General features: G+C 50.1%; 1 protein-coding gene across 7 annotated transcripts in view; it reads right to left on the reverse strand.

Annotated features, from left to right (window-relative positions):
• The window catches only part of sorbs3 (sorbin and SH3 domain containing 3), a 94,839-nt gene that overhangs the window by 16,626 nt on the left and 55,563 nt on the right, over nt 1–22,650 (reverse strand). For all 7 annotated transcript variants that reach the window (XM_072485537.1, XM_072485531.1, XM_072485532.1 and 4 more), the window contains 2 exons: nt 15,654–15,752; nt 12,373–12,419 (listed from right to left, as the gene is read on the reverse strand). In XM_072485537.1, the coding sequence (XP_072341638.1) occupies nt 12,373–12,419; nt 15,654–15,752 (146 nt within the window). The remainder of the gene's footprint in view (nt 1–12,372; nt 12,420–15,653; nt 15,753–22,650) is intronic.

Consider the following 22,650-nt stretch of genomic DNA (forward strand, 5'->3'; position numbering starts at 1 on the left):
CAACCAAGCAGGAAGGATGGAATCAGAAATTGCACAATGACCTGAACAAAATATGCATTTGGCAATTCCGACGGTGTGATGTTGGGGGAAGATGAGCAAGGTGGCTTCCCGCTGAAGAACTGTATATTCTGCCTCTTCACTTAGTACCACAGAGTGCCTATTCTCAAAAACCCACAGAATTAGTGTCATAAAGATCCCGTACGACTCAAATGCCCAAGAAAGTCAAGAAAAAGAAGCTTGAGAGCAGAATCTCGTCGACGGAGTCTGAAGCCTCTCATCGGCAGGTAAAATGGCGGAGTCAGTGCCTGGAGCTCCGTCCACGCCGCTAACGGCCGAAGTGCTTTCGAGTACCTTGGCGAAGGAGTGCGGAAAGCACTGACGTACTGTGTCGGAGGATCTCAGGCAATCGATCAAAGAGGCCCTCGTTTTCAGCGGCTCTGGGGAAACCCAATCAGACAGTGGAAGCCCGGCGAGCCACGATCAAAGATATGGAGGTGACAGAGATCGGACTGCCTTGCTGGAACCGGAGATGTCTTTGTTGGTCAAAGCGAATAAATCGTTCAAGGCCAAAGACGAATGGCCCAGAAAATAGGTCCAGGAGGCAGAATATCCAAATTGTGGGGCCCCCCAGAAGGGATGGAAGGGCCAAATCCCACAGACTACCTCTCAGGCATGTTCAGTGAGATGGTAGGTGAGGGTGGACTCATATCCCCACCCGAGTTGGATCGAGCCCAACGTGCACTCTGGCTGAGGCCTCATCCTGAATATCCACTGCACGTGGTGATAGTGAGGTTCCACAGCTTCAGAGAAAAGGATAGAGTTTGAGATGGGTGAAGGAATACCACGACTCTAAGTGGGAAGGCAGCTCAATCACGTTCTGTCAAGACGGGAGTGCGGAGCTGGCAGAGAAGAGGGCTGCGTTCAGTAGAGTGAAGACTTCCCTGTATAAAAGTAGAGTCCGGTTTGGAAATCCAGCTCGGCTCAGATTAACTTTTCCGGGAGCGGTGGACTCTTTCATTCAAATACACAGGTTGGGGTTTGTTGCTTGTTCCTGTTTCTTCTTGTTGGGGTGAAGTTCTTATAGTTCTTGTTTAGATTTGGGGTTTTCCACTATGTGTGTGTGGGAGATTCTGCTTTTGGTGCTGTGGCGGTGGAGAGGAACGGTGAGTTGCAGTCCCTCTTGCATCCTGATGAAACTTTACAAGTGTATTGGTTGGTGCAATCTGGCAAATTCGCTGGTCCCTGGCTTTCCGACTGAATTCTATAAGAAGCCCTTTAATTCTGGAGAGGTTTAATGGCCCCTTACCTTGGTTACCGTCTTTTCGGCTATTTTCAAATTTGTGATTTTTCACTTTCCCCTCCTTTCCTTCGGTGCCAGACTCTTCCCTGTTGAAGAAGGCTGTGTCGCTGGCTGGGCCTGAAGGGGAGTCTATTTCGAACATATATGGTCATTCTGAATGATGAGGTGTGGATGGAGGCCCGTCACCAGGTCAACTCCACGTCTTCATGTGTTCGGCTCAGTCTGATTCAAGGTTTTGCACAGGACACACTTGACCAGAGCTTGGATGAGTGCTTTTTCCCTTGGGGTTGAAGATAAGTGTGAGTGCTGATTTAGTGGACTGGCTAACCGTACACATATGCTCTGGTCCTGTCCCACGTTGATAAGCTCTGAGCCTCTTTCTTTCACAACTTATCGGAGATACTCTGTGTAGATATGGACCCATGTCCATTGGTGGCCATATTTGGGATGTCAGATTCGACAGTGGCTCAGTCTGGAGCGAAGGCGGATGTCCTCGTCTCTGCCTCGTTGGTGGCCCGGAGGCAAATTCCGCTTGGATGGGAGTCTCCCACTCCGCACGGCGCCTCGCTGGGCGATCTCATGTCATTTCTGCGTTTGGAGACGTTCAGGTTCACCGTCAGAGGGTCGGATGGAGAGATCCTACCCGAGGTGCAAACCATTCAATTCTTTTTTTTAAGGAGTTAGTTTTGCGTTAAAAGTTAATTCGGTGTTGTGTGTGATGTAGACTTTTTTGTTTCTTCTTTTCAATTGTTTGATTAATGTGGAACATTTTCAATAAACTTATTCTTTTGTAAATGTGGAAATAGAACAATTTGTAATTAAAACAGAAAATGCTGCAAATACTCCGGTCTGGCAACATCTGTGGGGATAGAGAGACAGAGTTAACGTTCCCAATTGATTAGGATTCCTCTCCAGAACTTCAGGATAATTTGTTCTTGCCCGGTCATCGCAGTGAATGTGCACAGTGGCTTCACAATTAACTTCAGGATCCGGTTATGGTGCGGAGCCCAAACCTGAGCACAGTCTCCAACTGTGGTCTCACGGGCTTTACAGAGGTTGATTGCACCAGGTCCACTTGGCTATTTGGTTGGAAAGCCAATCGTGAGTCAGCTCTTTCGCTTAAGGGGCTATTTTTGATGATGTACTTGAACCCTCAATTCCCTCTGCTCCCAGGGCAGCTCCCAGACCAGCCGAACAATCCCATTATCAGTTGTTGCTGAACATTGTCTGGTCATTCTCTCGCAGAAAGCGCCATCCATTATCAAACCTCAGCCATCCATTGCTAGGAACGTGTCCTGCATACTAATCAGTCGATCCTGCATACTAATCAGCCTGACTGCATTCCACTGTCTGACCTGTTTATTCCGAGCTCTAAACTACACACCAATGAGATTTCCTCATTGCTTAATCTCTTCAATTCTCCTTTCTCTCTCCTTTTGGCTCCATGTTTTTCTCACCCTCACTCTGCCCGCCTCTCATTCTCTCGGCATATCTCTCTCTGTACAATACTCTAGCCCCTCACTCTACTTCTCTCTGACATCTGCAGTACGTTTTTGGCATTCACTGGTTCTGCTGAATCTAAAACAGGATGAATTAGCAGTCGAACCCAGGGAGGTACAGCAAAGACAGCGATTATGTTCCTGGACCATTCATTCACAGAACAGAGGTTCCACTGTGGGAGTTTGAGAATCAGTAAAACTCCTGAATTTTTGTAACAACCTAACTAACTCAGGGATGTGGTCCTCACCCCTGTCCTGTCTAAACTATACGTGACTCCAGTCTCATATTACTTAGCTGTCCTCTGGAGAAAGCCCAGCAAGACACCCAGTCACATCGATCATATTTAGAAAGTCCAGAGGCACAATCTCAGGGCTCTACACCATGGAGAATACTGGCCTTGCTACTGACACAACAAAATGATAATTGTATCATATTTCTGAAGTATCAGAAACGGTCCCAGAGTGTGTTTAACTTTAGACTGCGGAACAAGACATCCAGAAACTTCCAAACCTAAACATAACACAACAATGTACGGGATGGATAAGCACGAGACTCCGTCCTTAACCACCACCCTCTCAGTTCCAGTGACCTTGCTGATGATGTGTGCTTGCTATTAGCGTAACAGCTAAAAACTCTTTGAACTCATTGACTTGAGGAAGCAAAGTATCATACACACCCCTGTCTGCATCAACGGGGCCGAGGTGAGATGGTTGACAGCTTCAAATGCCTCGGGCTGCACACCACCAACAATCTGTCCTGGTCCACCCACGTCGACGCTACCACCAAGAAAGCACAACAGCGCCTATACTTCCTCAGGAAAGTAAGGAAATTCGGCATGTCCATATTGACTCAGCAATTTTTACAGATGCGCCATAGCACGGTAGCATTGTGGATAGCACAATTTCTTCACAGCTCCAGGTTCGATTCCGGCTTGGGTCACTGTCTGTGCAGAGTCTGCACATCCTCCCCGTGTGTGCGTGGGTTTCCTCCCACAGTCCAAAGATGTGCAGATTAGGTGGATTGGCCATAATAAATTGCCCTTAGTGTCCAAAATTGCCCTTAGTGTTGGGTGGGGTTACTGGATATGGCAACTGCTCGGCCCAAGACCGTAAGAAACTTCAGAGCGTCGTGAACACCGCCCAGTCCATCACACGAACCTGCCTCCCATCCATTTACACCTCCCGCTGCCTGGGGAAAGCGGGCAGCATAATCAAAGAGGCTATTCACTCCTCCAACCTCTTCCATCGGGCAGGAGATACAGAACTCTGAGAACACGCACGAACAGACTGAAAAAACAGCGTCTTCCCCGCCGTTACCAGACTCCTAAACGACCCTCCTACGGTCTGAACTGATCTCTGCTCATAGCTTCTCTACTCAGTAGTACTACACTCCGTCTGCTTCACCTGATGCTGGTGTCAATGTATTTACATTGTGTATTTATGTGTCTCCTATGTTTTTCATGTATGGAACGATCTGCCTGGACTGTACGCAGAACAGTACTTTTCACTGTACCTCGGTACACGTGACAATACATCAAATCAATCAATCAACTCCAAGATAAAACAGAAAAACCAACACTCCATATTACACTCCCCCCAACCTTCTTCTTCTGACCCCATTAACATATCCCTCCACACTTTTCTCCCTTGTGTATTTGTCCAGATTCCCTTCAAAGACATCGAGACTCTTCACCCCAACCACTCCTTATGGGAATGGATTTCCCATTCTCACCACTCTCTGGGTAAAGAAGTCTCTCTTGAACTCCCCATTCGATTTATCTGTGAGCTCTATCTTTGGTCTCTCCTTCTGGTGCTTCAAGCGGTTTGATATTACCACTTCCCCAGACCTGTTGAGAGGGCAATGTGTCTGTGCCTATGAAGGAGTGGAAACTCCTCCTGATGAGATATTGCCACTATTTGTTCTTGATTATGACCAGTCTGTGCTCACTCACTTGACTTGCATCTTCTATCATTACTCCCTCAGTGATCAGTCCCATGGTTAAACGGTGATGAGCGGGTTCTCTGTTCACCGCGAATGGCATAATTTCAAAAAAATTATTTAAAAAAATAAATTTAAAGTACCCAATTCATTTTTTCCAATTAAGGGGCAATTTAGCGTGTTCAATCCACCTACCCTGCACAGCTTTAGGTTGTGGGGGTGAGACCCACGCAGACACGAGGAGAATGTGCAAACTCCACACGGACACTGACCCGGGGCCGGGATTCGAACCCGGGACCTCGGCGCCGCGAGCCGTATGCCTTCTTGACTACCTTCTCCATCTGTGATGCCAGTTTCAGTGATCTGTGGACCTGTACACCCAGATCCCTCTGCCTGCCAATATTCCCAAAGGCTATTAACTGTATATTTCCCACCTATGTTACAGCTTCCAAAATGCATTACCTCAAATCTGTCTGGGTTGGGCAGCACAGTGGCACAGTGGGTTAGCACTGCAGCCCCACCGCGCCGAGGTCCCAGGTTCGATCCCGGCTCTGGGTCACTGTCCGTGTGGAGTTTGCACATTCTCCCCGGGTCTGCGTGGGTTTCACCCCCACAACCCAAGGATGTGCAGGGTGGGTGGATTGGCCACGCTAAATTGCCCCTTAATTAGAAAAAAACAAATTGGGTGCACTAAATCTGAAAAAAAATAATAATAATCTGCTTGGGTTAAACTCCATCTGATCTCTCCACCCAAGTCTCCAACCGATCTATATCCTGCTGTATCCTCTGACAGTCCCCTTCATATCTGCAATTCCACCAATTTCTGTGTGTCAGCAAACTTACTAATCAGACCAGTTACATTTTCCTCCCTCATTTATATATACCAGCAGCAACGGTCACAGCACTGATCCCCGAGGCTCACTAGTCGTAGCCCCCCATTCAGAAAAGCACCCTTCCATCCTCACTAACACTCTGATATACCCCACACCCCTCACTGTAACATTGATATACCCCACACCCCTCACTGTAACACTGATATACCCCACACCCCTCACTGTAACATTGATATACCCCACACCCCTCACTGTAACATTGATATACCCCACACCCCTCACTGTAACACTGATATACCCCACACCCCTCACTGTAACATTGATATACCCCACACCCCTCACTGTAACACTCCAATATACCCCACACCCCTCACTGTAACACTCTGATATATCCCACACCCCTCACTGTAACACTCTGATATACCCCACACCCCTCACTGTAACACTGATATACCCCACACGCCTCACTGTAACACTGATATACCCCACACCCCTCACTGTAACACTGATATACCCCACACCCCTCACTGTAACACTCCAATATACCCCACACCCCTCATTGTAACACTGATATACCCCACACCCCTCACTGTAACACTCCGATATACCCCACACCCCTCACTGTAACACTCTGATATATCCCACACCCCTCACTGTAACACTGATATACCCCACACCCCTCACTGTAACACTCTCTGATATACTCCACACCCCTCACTGTAACACTGATATAACCCACACCCCTCACTGTAACACTCTGATATACCCCACACCCCTCACTGTAACACTGATATACCCCACACCCCTCACTAACACTCTGATATACCCCACACCCCTCACTGTAACACTCTGATATACCCCACACCCCTCACTGTCACACTCTGATATACCCCACACCCCTCACTGTAACACAGATATACCCACACCCCTCACTGTAACACTGATATATCCCACACCCCTCACTGTCACACTCTGATATACCCCACACCCCTCACTGTCACACTGATATACTACACACCCCTCACTGTAACACTGATATACCTCACACCCCTCACTGTAACACTGATATAACCCACACCCCTCACTGTAGCACTCTGATATACTCCACACCCCTCACTGTAACACTGATATACCCCACACCCCTCACTGTAACACTGATATACCCCACACCCCTCATTGTAACACTGATATACCCCACACCCCTCACTGTAACACTGATATAACCCACACCCCTCACTGTAACACTGATATACCCCACACCCCTCATTGTAACACTGATATGCCCCACACCCCTCACTGTAACACTCTGATATATCCCACACCCCTCACTGTAACACTCTGATATGCCTCACACCCCTCACTGTAACACTCTGATATGCCCCACACCCCTCACTGTAACACTCCGATATACCCCACGCCCTCACTGTCACACTCCGATATATCCCACACCCCTCACTGAAACACTCTGATATGCCCCACACCCCTCACAGTGACACTCTGATATACCCCACACCCCTCACTGTAACAATGTGATATATCCCACATCCCTCACTGAAACAATGTCCACACCCCTCACTATAACACTGATATATCCCACACCCCCTCAATGTAACACTCTGATATACCCCACACCCCTCACTGTAACACTGATATACCCCACATCCCTCACTGTAACACTGATATAGCCCACACCCCTCACTGTAACACTCTGATATACTCCACACCCCTCACTGTAACACTGATATATCCCTCAACCCTCACTGTAACACTCTGATATACTCCACACCCCTCACTGTAACACTCTGATATACCCCACACCCCTCACGGTGACACTCTGATATATCCCACATCCCTCATTGTAACACTGATATACCCCACACTCCTCACTGTAACACTCTGATATACCCCACACCCCTCACTGTAACACTCTCTGATATACTCCACACCCCTCATTGTAACACTCTCTGATATACTCCACACCCCTCACTGTAACACTCTGATATACTCCACACTCCTCACCGTAACACTCTGATATGCCCCACACCCCTCACTGTAACACTCTGATATATCCCACACCCCTCACTGTAACACTCTGATATGCCCCACACCCCTCACTGTAACACTCCGATATAACCCACGCCCTCACTGTCACACTCCGATATATCCCACATCCCTCACTGTAACACTCTGATATGCCCCACACCCCTCACAGTGACACTCTGATATACCCCACACCCCTCACTGTAACAATGTGATATATCCCACACCCCTCACTGTAACACTCTGATATATCCCACACCCCCTCACTGTAACACTCTGATATACCCCACACCCCTCACTGTAACACTGATATACCCCACATCCCTCACTGTAACACTCTGATATACCCCACACCCCTCACTGTAACACTCTGATATACCCCACACCCCTCACTGTAACACTGATATATCCCACAACCCTCACTGTAACACTCTGATATACTCCACACCCCTCACTGTAACACTCTGATATACCCCACACCCCTCACTGTAACACTCTGATATACCCCGCACCCCTCACTGTAACACTGATATATCCCACACCCCTCACTGTAACACTCTGATATACCCCACACCCCTCACTGTAACACTCTCTGATATACTCCACACCCCTCATTGTAACACTCTCTGATATACTCCACACCCCTCACTGTAACACTCTGATATACTCCACACTCCTCACCGTAACACTCTGATATACTCCACACCCCTCACTGTAACACTCTGATATACTCCACATCCCTCACTGTAACACTCTGATATATCCCACACCCCTCACTGTAACACTGATATACCCCACACCCCTCACTGTAACACTCTCTGATATACTCCACACCCCTCACTGTAACACTCTGGTATACTCCACACCCCTCACTGTAACATTGATATACCCCACACCCCTCACTGTAACACTGATATACCCCACACCCCTCACTGTAACACTCTGATATACCCCACACCCCTCACTGTAACACTCTGATATACCCCACACCCCTCACTGTAACATTGATATACCCCACACCCCTCATTGTAACACTGATATACCCCACACCCCTCACTGTAACATTGATATACCCCACACCCCTCACTGTAACACTGATATATCCCACACCCCTCACTGTCACACTCTGATATACCCCACACCCCTCACTGTCACACTCTGATATAACCCACACCCCTCACTGTAACACTGATATACCCCACACCCCTCACTGTAACACTGATATACCTCACACCCCTCACTGTAACACTGATATAACCCACACCCCTCACTGTAGCACTCTGATATACTCCACACCCCTCACTGTAACACTGATATACCCCACACCCCTCACTGTAACACTCTGATATACCCCACACCCCTCATTGTAACACTGATATACCCCACACCCCTCACTGTAACACTGATATAACCCACACCCCTCACTGTAACACTGATATACCCCACACCCCTCATTGTAACACTGATATACTCCACACCCCTCACTGTAACACTCTGATATGCCCCACACTCCTCACTGTAACACTCTGATATGCCCCACACCCCTCACTGTAACACTCTGATATGCCCCACACCCCTCACTGTAACACTCCGATATACCCCACGCCCTCACTGTCACACTCTGATATATCCCACACCCCTCACTGTAACACTCTGATATGCCCCACACCCCTCACAGTGACACTCTGATATACCCCACACCCCTCACTGTAACAATGTGATATATCCCACATCCCTCACTGAAACAATGTCCACACCCCTCACTGTAACACTCTGATATATCCCACACCCCCTCACTGTAACACTCTGATATACCCCACACCCCTCACTGTAACACTGATATACCCCACATCCCTCACTGTAACACTGATATAGCCCACACCCCTCTCACTGTAACACTGATATAGCCCACACCCCTCACTGTAACACTCTGATATATTCCACACCCCTCACTGTAACACTCTGATATACCCCACACCCCTCACGGTGACACTCTGATATACCCCACACCCCTCACTGTAACACTGATATATCCCACATCCCTCTTTGTAACACTGATATACCCCACACCCCTCACTGTAACACTCTGATATACCCCACACCCCTCACTGTAACACTCTCTGATATACTCCACACCCCTCATTGTAACACTCTCTGATATACTCCACACCCGTCACTGTAACACTCTGATATACTCCACATTCCTCACCGTAACACTCTGATATACTCCACACCCCTCACTGTAACACTCTGATATACTCCACACCCCTCACTGCAACACTCTGATATATCCCACACCCCTCACTGTAACACTGATATACCCCACACCCCTCACTGTAACACTCTCTGATATACTCCACACCCCTCACTGTAACACTCTGGTATACTCCACACCCCTCACTGTAACATTGATATACCCCACACCCCTCACTGTAACACTGATATACCCCACACCCCTCACTGTAACACTCTGATATACCCCACACCCCTCACTGTAACACTCTGATATACCCCACACCCCTCACTGTAACATTGATATACCCCACACCCCTCATTGTAACACTGATATACCACACACCCCTCACTGTAACACTGATATACCCCACACCCCTCATTGTAACACTAATATACCCCACACCCCTCACTGTAACACTCTGATATATCCCACACCCCTCACTGTAACACTCTGATATACCCCACACCCCTCACTGTAACACTGATATACCCCACACCCCTCACTGTAACACTGATATACCCCACACCCCTCACTGTAACATTGATATACCCCACACCCCTCACTGTAACACTCCAATATACCCCACACCCCTCATTGTAACACTCCAATATACCCCACACCCCTCACTGTAACACTGATATACCCCACACCCCTCACTGTAACACTCCGATATACCCCACACCCCTCACTGTAACACTCTGATATACCCCACACCCCTCACTGTCACACTCTGATATACCCCACACCCCTCACTGTAACACTGATATACCTCACACCCCTCACTGTAACACTGATATACCCCACATCCCTCACTGTAACACTGATATACCTCACACCCCTCACTGTAACACTGATATAACCCACACCCCTCACTGTAGCACTCTGATATACTCCACACCCCTCACTGTAACACTGATATACCCCACATCCCTCACTGTAACACTCTGATATACCCCACACCCCTCATTGTAACACTGATATACCCCACACCCCTCACTGTAACACTGATACACCCCACACCCCTCATTGTAACACTGATATACTCCACACCCCTCACTGTAACACTCTGATATGCCCCACACCCCTCACTGTAACACTCTGATATGCCCCACACCCCTCACTGTAACACTCTGATATGCCCCACACCCCTCACGGTGACACTCTGATATACCCCACACCCCTCACTGTAACAATGTGATATAGCCCACATCCCTCACTGAAACAATGTCCACACCCCTCACTGTAACACACTGATATATCCCACACCCCCTCACTGTAACACTCTGATATACCCCACACCCCTCACTGTAACACTGATATACCCCACATCCCTCACTGTAACACTGATATAGCCCACACCCCTCTCACTGTAACACTGATATAGCCCACACCCCTCACTGTAACACTCTGATATACTCCACACCCCTCACTGTAACACTCTGATATACCCCACACCCCTCACTGTAACACTCTGATATACCCCGCACCCCTCACTGTAACACTGATATATCCCACACCCCTCACTGTAACACTCTGATATACCCCACACCCCTCACTGTAACACTCTCTGATATACTCCACACCCCTCATTGTAACACTCTGATATACTCCACACCCCTCACTGTAACACTCTGATATACTCCACACCCCTCACTGTAACACTCTGATATACTCCACACCCCTCACTGTAACACTCTGATATACCCCACACCCCTCACTGTAACGCTGATATATCCCACACCCCTCAGTGTAACACTCTGATATACCCCACACCTCTCACTGTAACACTCTCTGATATACTCCACACCCCTCACTGTAACACTCTGATATACTCCACACCCCTCACTGTAACACTCTGATATACTCCACACCCCTCACTGTAACACTCTGATATATCCCACACCCCTCACTGTAACACTGATATACCCCACACCCCTCACTGTAACACTCTCTGATATACTCCACACCCCTCACTGTAACACTCTGATATACTCCACACCCCTCACTGTAACACTCTGATATACTCCACACCCCTCACTGTAACACTCTGATATACCCCACGCCCCTCACGGTGACACTCTGATATATCCCACATCCCTCATTGTAACACTGATATACCCCACACCCCTCACTGTAACACTCTCTGATATACCCCACACCCCTCACTGTAACACTCTCTGATATACTCCACACCCCTCACTGTAGGAGTCAGATAAATCCAACGCTCTTCAAAACCATGGGTTGTGACCCTGCCTTAAGTATCTAATCCACTGCTCAGACACGGTGGTTATACAATCCCTTCTCAATCGACAAACAAGTAACTCGCAGCAGATAAATGGTGTCACAGAATCTATTTGTTGATATCTCGGTGCACACCCCAGACTGTGACTGCTGTAAACTCACTGAAGCAGCTCGAAATTCGGCTGGAAGAATTCCACCCAAAGTGCCGTGAAATGTTGACTTATCCCAGCTGAAGCCTGACCTGTATTCACAACCCTACCCTTCCTCGCTTAACCCACACTCACCTGGCTCTCTGTGGCTGCCCTTCCAGCTGCGCACTTCCCAAGCTTTTCTGAAAAAGAGCAGACGGAGAAGTGTTGAAAGATCCGAGTCCGGAACCCAGGAGGAGACAGGATGGAATGATTGGAATGAGGAATTCTTGGAAGCTGTCAGTAACTCATACTTAGTCAGCAAGTCAACACTGGGTCCTAAACTCCACCTGACATAATCTCATCATCTAACCAAGAGGATTCCTTGATGAAAGGTCATCAGCACATCATGTGGTCAGTGTACTCAGGCCCTATCCTGGGAGTGTTTGATGGGGACAGTGTAGAGGGAGCTTTCCTCTGTATCTAACCCCGTGCTGTACCTGTCCTGGGAGTGTTTGATGGGGACAGTGTAGAGGGAGCTTTACTCAGTATCTAACCCCGTGCTGTACCTGTCCTTGGCATGTTTGATGGGGACAGTGTAGAGGGAGCTTTACTCTGTATCTAACCCTGTGCTGTACCGGTCCTGGGCGTGTTTGATGGGGGGAGTGTTTGATGGGGACAGTGTAGAGGGAGCTTTACTCTGTATCTAACCCCGTGCTGTACCTGTCCTGGGAGTGTTTGATGGGGACAGTGTAGAGGGAGCTTTACTCTGTATCTAACCCCGTGCTGTACCTGTCCTTGGCATGTTTGATGGGGACAGTGTAGAGGGAGCTTTACTCTGTATCTAACCCCGTGCTGTATCTGACCTGGGAGTGTTTGATGGGGACAGTGTAGAGGGAGCTTTACTCTGTATCTAACCCCGTGCTGTACCTGTCCTGGGAGTGTTTGATGGGGACAGTGTAGAGGGAGCTTTACTCTGTATCTAACCCCGTGCTGTACCTGTCCTTGGCATGTTTGATGGGGACAGTGTAGTGGGAGCTTTACTCTGTATCTAACCCCGTGCTGTATCTGACCTGGGAGTGTTTGATGGGGACAGTGTAGAGGGAGCTTTACTCTGTATCTAACCCCGTGCTGTATCTGACCTGGGAGTGTTTGATGGGGACAGTGTAGAGGGAGCTTTACTCTGTATCTAACCCCGTGCTGTACCTGTCCTGGGAGTGTTTGATGGGGACAGTGTAGAGGGAGCTTTACTCTGTATCTAACCCCGTGCTGTACCTGTCCTGGGAGTGTTTGATGGGGACAGTGTAGAGGGAGCTTTACTCTGTATCTAACCCCGTGCTGTACCTGTCCTTGGCATGTTTGATGGGGACAGTGTAGTGGGAGCTTTACTCTGTATCTAACCCCGTGCTGTATCTGACCTGGGAGTGTTTGATGGAGACAGTGTAGAGGGAGCTTTACTCTGTATCTAACCCCGTGCTGTACCTGTCCTGGGAGTGTTTGATGGGGATAGTGTAGAGGGAGCTTTACTCTGTATCTAACCCCGTGCTGTATCTGACCTGGGAGTGTTTGATGGGGACAGTGTAGAGGGAGCTTGACTCTGTATCTAACCCCGTGTTGTATTACCCTGAAATTCATTCGCGTTAGGAATTGGAAACCCAGCTATTTTGACCAGGTGTTGCAGTGCGTGAGTGCATTGGAAGGAGCATGTGACCAGGCAAGCTGAACAGGAACAGAGATCGAGAGAGAGAGATCCCAGCGGTAATGACCCAGTGAAACATGTCCCATTCCATCCAGAGTTGGAGAGTGTCTGTGTTGACTGAGGAACATTACAACTGGAAACAAGGCTGAAATGTTTGTCAGTACATTCATGTGCAAAATGGTCGCCCAGGTTGGTGTGAGGGGCTCAAGATGCTGAGTAAAGTGACAGTAAAAGACTGTCATTTCTGTCAGATTGGGAATAATTGAAATATGGTGTTTTTAACAGTCAGGTAGCAGGATTCAATGAGATGTATCCAAAGATACTGAGGGAGGCGAGAGTGGAAATTGCAGAGGCACTGGCGATAATCTTCCAGTCTTCCTTAGACTCAGGGGTGGTGCCAGAGGACTGGAGAATTGCAAATGTTACACCCTCGTTGGTAAAGGGGAACAAGGATAAAGCCAGCAACTTCCGACCAGTCAGTCTGACTTCAGTGCGAGGAAAACTTCTGGAAACTATTCGGGACAAAATCAATCATCACTTAGACAGGTGTAGGACAATTAAGGAAAGCCTGAATGGATTGGTTAAGGAGAATCATGTTTATCTGACTTGCTGGAGTTTTTTGAGGTAATAGAGAAGGTTGATAAGGGCAACGCTGTTGATGTGGTGTACATAGAATTTTGAAGGTATTTGATGCACTGCCACGTAACAGAGTTCTGAGCAAAACTCGAGCTCATGGGATAAAAGGGGAAATCGGTACTTGGGATAAGAAATCGGCTGAGTGACAGGAAGCTGGTAAACAGCTGTTGTCAGATTGGAGGAAGTTTGTGGTGGGGTTCCCCAGGGGTCAGTGTTGGGACCCTTGCTCTTCCTGATACAGGATGATACAATGACCCAGGCTGTGGGGTTCAGGGCATGATTTCAAAATTCACAGACAACGCAAAGATTGGAAGCAGGGACAACTGTGATGAAGATAGTCTCGAACTTCAAAAGGACATCGACATGTTGGTGGATTGGGCAGACAAGTGAGAGATGAAGTCCAATGCCGAGAAGTGTGAGGTCATTCATTTGGCAGGAGGAATGTGGAGAGACAGTATAAAATAAAGAGAGAAACTCTGAAGAAGGTGCAGGAACATAGGGACCTGGGTGTATATGTGCACAGGCCATTGAAGATGGCAGGGTATGTTGAGAGAGTTTTAATAAAAAATAGGGTACCGAAGGTTTTATCAATAGGGACACTGAGTACAAGAGGAAGGAGGACATGTTGAACTTGTACAAGACACTAGTTAGGACTCATCTGGAGACTGCGTCCAGTTCAGGTGTTCAAAAGGGAATTGGATTGTTATCTGAAAAGAGAATGTGCAAGGTTACGGGGATAAGGCTGGAGACAATGAGCCACAGAGGTTTTAAGTGACCAGAAACATGGTCCAAGAGCTGGGTTTTCAGAAGTGTCCAAAGAGGAAGAGAGCGATAGAGAGGGTTATAAATCTTCGGAGCCAGACAGCTGAAGGTACAGCCCTCAATGAAATCGAGGATGCTCCAGAGGTTACTCTAGAGCAGTGCAGCAATCTTGGTGAGCTTTAGGCTGGACAAGATGACAGGCATAGTGAGGGGCGAAGCTAAGAAGGGAGACAATCATTGTAAAATTGAGCTGTGTTTGACCAGAGTCCAGTGTAGCTCAGTGACTAGGTGAACAGGACTTGGTGCGAGTTAGGATATTGAGAGGAGATGATGTTTTTACCTGGTGCGTCTTCTCTCTCTCTGCCAGCCGCAGCTTGAGCTTCTGCAGATCAGAATCTAACTCAGCTTCCAACTGGCTCAGCTCTGTCTCGAGTGAGATCTGCACCAATAAACAGGATATATGGTTAGGAATGCTCCGGGCAGGCAAACAACAGTCTTCAGTAGCATTGAGTCCGGATTCTGATCCAGGGACAAGGCAGTGGACATTCCCAGTCACTGAGTAGTCTGTTGTTCGAATTCCTCACCTCTGGGTCCCAGTCCACACAGAGCCTCATCTCTGAGCAATCCCTCTGCTCCTTCAGGAGTTGGATTTTTGTCTAAGATTTGGTTTTCCATTCCTCTCGCTGTCTGCGTCCCCATCCCACCATCCCTCTCTCCTCTCCCCAATTTTCTCACCACGTCACTTCCCCTACCTCTCTCTTTCCATCTGACTCGCTCCATCTCTTTCCATATTTACCTCGATCCCGGTCTCTCTCCTCCATCTCCCACTCTATCTTTCTCACTCTCTCCCACTTTCCCTCTTTCATGCGAGTTATGTTATTTTCTTCACCTGCAGCTGTCTGTAACTCTGTCTCTCCCTCCATTTATCTTCATCTCTCTCTCTCGCTTTCTCTCCCACCACATACATCTGTCCCCTTTCGTTTTTGTTTAATAAATTTAGTGTACCCAATTAATTTTTTCCAATTAAGGGGCAATTTAGCGTGGCCAATCCACCGACCCTGCACATCTTTGGGTTGTAGGGGTGAGACCCACACAAACACGGAGAGAATGTGCAAACTCCACACGGATGGTGACCCAAGGCCGGGATCGAACCTGCGACCTCGGCGTTGTGAGGCAGCAATGCTAACCACTGTGCCGCCCTCTGTCCCCTTTCTGTCCCAGATAGATATTCCTTCCAATGGCACAGCGTTAGTAAACCTGGATCGCCGCCTCCTCTGCCCCACACCTTCCTCTGAACGGCTCAACCCCTGGCAGGCCTCCATTCCCCTCTCTCCCTATCAGCTTCGATAAACTCAGAGGATTACTGCCCCCAGCGGGCAGAGTGCAGGAAGCAGGTACAGTGGCACCTTGTCGGGGGGGGGGGGCTCAGCCCTGACACAAACAAGACCAATAGTCCGCTCATCTGATTTGGAGGTTCGATTGAAGTGGAGCTGGGGACAGCCGAGATATTCAGCACAGTCCCTTATCTCAACTGAGCTCGACAGTGTCCTGGTTGGTGAGCTCAGCACTGAACACGCATCCTACATAATTGGAAAAAAGGAGTAACATTAGTGGAGGTGATGGGGGACCGACAAACAGGAGCTACCTACTGACTTCCAACTCCCCCAGCACCGTGTTACTGACTGTATCTCTACTGATGTTAATCCAGCTCCCTCACACAGTCACTCAGTAACCCCTCTCCCCCAGCACCCTGTGTTACTGACTGTACCTCTACTGATGTTAATCCAGCTCCCTCGCACTGTCACTCAGTAACCCCTCTCCCCCAGCACCCTGTGTTACTGACTGTATCTCTACTGATGTTAATCCAGCTCCCTCACACTGTCCCTCAGTAACCCCTCTCCCCCAGCTCCCTCGCACTGTCACTCAGTAACCCCTCTCCCCCAGCACCCTGTGTTACTGACTGTATCTCTACTGATGTTAATCCAGCTCCCTCACACTGTCACTCAGTAACCCCTCTCCCCCAGCACCGTGTTACTGACTGTATCTCTACTGATGTTAATCCAGCTCCCTCACACTGTCACTCAGTAACCCCTCTCCCCCAGCACCCTGTGTTACTGACTGTATCTCTACTGATGTTAATCCAGCTCCCTCACACTGTCACTCAGTAACCCCTCTCCCCCAGCACCCTGTGTTACTGACTGTATCTCTACTGATGTTAATCCAGCTCCCTCACACTGTCACTCAGTAACCCCTCTCCCCCAGCACCCTGTGTTACTGACTATGTCTCTGCTGATGTTAATCCAGCTCCCTCACACTGTCACTCAGTAACCCCTCTCCCCCAGCACCCTGTGTTACTGACTGTATCTCTACTGATGTTAATCCAGCTCCCTCACACTGTCACTCAGTAACCCATCTCCCCCAGCACCCTGTGTTACTGACTGTATCTCTACTGATGTTAATCCAGCTCCCTCACACTGTCCCTCAGTAACCCCTCTCCCCCAGCACCCTGTGTTACTGACTGTATCTCTACTGATGTTAATCCAGCTCCCTCACACTGTCACTCAGTAACCCCTCTCCCCCAGCTCCCTCACACTGTCGCTCAGTAACCCCTCTCCCCCAGCACCCTGTGTTACTGACTGTATCTCTACTGATGTTAATCCAGCTCCCTCACACTGTCACTCAGTAACCCCTCTCCCCCAGCTCCCTCACACTGTCCCTCAGTAACCCCTCTCCCCCAGCTCCCTCACACTGTCACTCAGTAACCAGCTGGAAGATTTTGTGTTACAGTTTGCAAAGCTACGAAGATTCCTGGCTACTGATTGACCTTTGCTCAATCTGACATTTCTAGTGATCTGCTCTGGGTGGGTGAAGCATTTAGTTTGTTTAATGTGACAGAGCAGAAGGTGAACTTGTACTGAGGGACACCTACAGCTCCATCTGTCACAAGCTCAGGCGAGTGTTCGCACCTGGGCATGTCTCCCTGGGGAGGGACAGATTTTCTACAATGGGATATCAATTCATAGAATACGAGAGAGCACAGGGAGAGCGAGAGGGGAATGGGGGAGAGCGAGAGAGAGGGGAATGGGGAGAGAGAGAGAGAGGGGAATGGGGAGACAGAGGGGGGGAATGGGGAGAGCGAGAGAGAGGAATGGGGAGAGAGAGAGAGAGGGGAATGGGGAGAGAGAGAGAAGGGAATGGGGAGAGAGGGGGGGGATGGGGAGAGAGAGAGGGGAATGGGGAGAGCGAGGGGGGAATGGGAGAGCGAGGGGGGAATGGGGAGAGCGAGGGGGGAATGGGGAGAGCGAGAGGGGAATGGGGAGAGCGAGAGGGGAATGGGGAGAGCGAGAGGGGAATGGGGAGAGCGAGAGGGGAATGGGGAGAGCGAGAGGGGAATGGGGAGAGCGAGAGGGGAATGGGGAGAGCGAGAGGGGAATGGGGAGAGCGAGAGGGGAATGGGGAGAGCGAGAGGGGAATGGGGGGAGAGCGAGAGGGGAATGGGGAGAGCGAGAGGGGAATGGGGAGAGCGAGAGGGGAATGGGAGAGCGAGAGGGGAATGGGGGAGAGCGAGAGGGGTATGGGGGAGAGCGAGAAGGGAATGGGGAGAGCGAGAAGGGAATGGGGAGAGCGAGAGGGGAATGGGGAGAGAGAGAGGAGGGAATGGGGAGAGCGAGAGGGGAATGGGGAGAGCGAGAGGGGAAATGGGGAGAGAGAGAGGGGAATGGGGAGAGAGAGAGGGAATGGGAGAGAGAGAGGGGAATGGGGAGAGAGAGAGGGGAATGGGAGAGCGAGAGGGGGAATGGGGAGAGCGAGAGGGGAATGGGGAGAGAGAGAGGGAATGGGGAGAGAGCGAGAGGGGAATGGGGAGAGCGAGAGGGGGAATGGGGAGAGAGAGAGGGGAATGGGGAGAGAGAGAGGGGAATGGGGAGAGGAGAGGGGAATGGGGCGAGCGAGAGAGAGAGGGAATGGGGAGAGAGAGAGAGGAATGGGGAGAGAGAGAGGGGAATGGGGAGATAGAGAGGGGAATGGGGAGAGCGAGAGAGAGAGGGAATGGGGAGAGAGGGGGGGGAATGGGGAGAGAGAGAGAGGAATGGGGAGAGAGAGAGGGGGATGGGGAGAGAGAGAGGGGAATGGGGAGAGCGAGAGGGGAATGGGGAGAGCGAGAGGGAATGGGGAGAGCGAGAGGGGAATGGGGAGAGCGAGAGGGGAATGGGGAAGAGCGAGAGGGGGAATGGGGAGAGCGAGAGGGGAATGGGGGAGAGAGCGAGAGGGGAATGGGGCGAGCGAGAGGGGAATGGGCGAGCGAGAGGGGAATGCGGCGCGAGCGAGGCGAGAATGGGGCGAGCGAGAGGGGAATGTGGCGAGAGAGAGAGGATGGGAGAGAGCGAGAGGGGAATGGGGAGAGCGAGAGGGGAATGGGGAGAGCGAGAGGGGAATGGGGAGAGAGAGAGAGGGAGAATGGGGAGAGTGAGAGGGGAATGGGGAGAGAGAGAGAGAGAGAGGGGAATGGCGAGAGCGAGAGGGGAATGGGAGAGAGAGAGAGGAATGGGAGAGAGCGAGAGGGGAATGGGGAGAGCGAGAGGGGAATGGGGAGAGCGATGAGGGAATGGGGAGAGAGAGAGAGAGGAGAATGGGGAGAGTGAAGGGGAATGGGAGAGAGAGAGAGAGAGGGGAATGGGGAGAGCGAGAGGGGAATGGGGAGGGGAGAGGAGGGGGGGGAATGGGGAGAGTGAGAGGGGGGAATGGGGAGAGCGAGGGGGGGAATGGGGAGGGAGAGAGAGAGGAATGGGGAGGGAGAGAGAGAGGAATGGGGAGGGAGAGAGAGGAATGGGGAGAGTGGAAAGGATGAAGAGAGGGAGGGAGGAATGGAGGGAGAGGAATGGAGGGAGAGGAATGGAGGGAGAGGGATGGAGGGAGGGGTGGAGGAAGAGGTATACAGAGACAGAGAGATAAAGAGTGACAATAAGTGAGGGATAGAGTGGCACAGAGAGAAAGAGAGAGGGATTAGAGACACTGAGGGAAAGAGAAAGATATAGAGAGGGATAGAGAGGGAGAGAGAGACAGAGACAGAGAGAGAGAGAGACAGAGAGAGAGAGAGAACAGAGAGAGAGAGAGAGACAGAGACAGAGAGATGAGAGAAAGGGAGAGGGAAAGAGAGAGAGAGCGAGAGAGGGAGGAGAGAGAGAGAGAGACACACAGAGAGAGAGGGATAAAGAGAGAGATAGAGAGAGAGAGGGGCAGATGGAGAGAGAGTGAAAGAGACAGACAGAGAGAGAGGAGAGACAGACAGAGAGAGAGAGAGACAGACAGAGAGAGAGGAGAGACAGACAGAGAGAGAGAGACAGAGAGAGAGAGACAGACAGAGAGAGAGAAGACAGACAGACAGAGAGAGAGACAGACCAGAGAGAGAGAGACAGAGAGAGAGACAGACAGAGAGAGAGAGACAGACAGAGAGAGAGTGAGACAGACAGACACAGAGGGAAAACAGAGAGAGAGAGAGAGAGGGAGGAGAGAGAGAGACAGAGAGAGACAGACATAGAGAGAGGGATAAAGAGAGAGAGGGAATCAGATTGAGAGAGAGGGAGAGAGAGAGAGACAGACAAGAGAGAGAGAGAGACAGACAAGAGAGAGAGACAGACAGACAAGAGAGAGAGAGAGAGACAGACAGAGAGACAGACAGAGAGAGGGAGGAGAGAGAGGGAGAGAAAGAGAGAGGGATAGAGATAGAGAGACAGAGAGAGAGACCAGAGAGAGAGAGAGAGACAGACAGAGAGAGAGAGAGAGACACAGACAGAGAGAGAGGAGAGACAGAGAGAGAGAGAGAGAGACAGAGAGAGACAGAGAGAGACAGAGAGAGACAGAGAGAGACAGAGAGAGAGGCAGACAGAGAGAGACAGACAGAGAGAGACAGACAGAGAGACAGACAGAGAGAGAGGACAGACAGAGAGAGACAGACAGAGACAGACAGAGAGAGAGACAGAGAGAGAGACAGAGAGAGGGGAGAGAGAGAGATAGAGAAAGAGAGAGGGATAGAGATAGAGAGGGAGAGCGAGAGAGGGAGGAGATAGAGAGGGAGAGCGAGAGAGGGAGGAGAGAGAGAGAGATAGAGAGAGACAGACGTAGAGAGAGAGAGACAGACAGACAGCGAGAGAGAGAGAGACAGACAGACAGAGGGACAGACAGAGAGAGAGGGAGGAGAGAGAGACAGAGAAAGAGAGGGAAAGAGAGAGCGAGAGAGAGAGACAGAGAGAGAGAGAGAGAGAGAGGGATAGAGATAGCGAGAGAGAGCGAGGAGAGAGAGAGAGAGACGGATAGAGAGAGGGGATAAAGAGAGAGAGACAGGAGAGAGAGAGAGAGATAGTAAGAGAGAGACAGTGAGAGAGAGAGTGAGAGAGAGACAGACAGACAGAGAGAGACAGACAGAGAGAGCCAGAGAGAGAGAGCCAGAGAGAGAGAGAGACAGAACAGAGAGAGAGAGACAGACAGAGAGAGAGACAGAGAGAGGGACAGGCAGAGAGAGGGACAGACAGAGAGAGGGACAGACAGAGAGAGGGACAGACAGAGAGAGGGACAGACAGAGAGAGAGGGAGAGACAGAGAGACAGGGAGAGAGAGAGAGAGACAGGGAGAGGGGATAGAGAGAGAGAGGGATAGAGAGAGAGAGAGAGAGACAGACAAGAGAGAGATGCAGACAGAGAGAGCGGCAGACAGAGAGAGAGAGAGAGTGAGAGAGAGACAGACAGGGAGAGAGACAGAGAGAGACACACACACACCACAGAGACAGACCGACAGAGACAGTGAGAGAGAGAGAGAGAGAGACAGAGAGAGAGACAGACGGGGAGAGAGAGACAGACGGGAGAGAGAGACAGACGGGGAGAGAGAGACAGACACAGAGAGAGGGGACAGACACAGAGAGAGGACAGAGACAGAGGGACAGAGAGAGGGACAGACAGAGAGAGGGACAGACAGAGAGAGGGACAGGACAGAGAGAGGGACAGACAGAGAGAGGGACAGACAGAGAGAGGGACAGACAGAGAGACAGGGAGAGAGAGAGACAGGGAGAGAGAGAGACAGGGAGAGAGAGAGACAGGGAGAGGGATAGTGAGAGAGAGGGATAGAGAGAGAGGGGGATAGAGAGAGAGAGAGACAGACAAGAGAGAGATGCAGACAGAGAGAGCGGCAGACAGAGATGGAGAGAGTGAGAGACAGACAGACAGGGAGAGACAGAGACAGACAGGGAGAGAGACAGAGAGAGAGACACACACACACACAGATAGACAGACCGACAGAGACAGTGAGAGAGAGAGAGAGAGAGAGACAGACGGGGAGAGAGAGACAGAC

The sequence above is a fragment of the Scyliorhinus torazame genome, chromosome 20 (assembly GCF_047496885.1).
Source record: "Scyliorhinus torazame isolate Kashiwa2021f chromosome 20, sScyTor2.1, whole genome shotgun sequence".
Taxonomy (NCBI): Eukaryota; Metazoa; Chordata; class Chondrichthyes; order Carcharhiniformes; family Scyliorhinidae; genus Scyliorhinus; species Scyliorhinus torazame.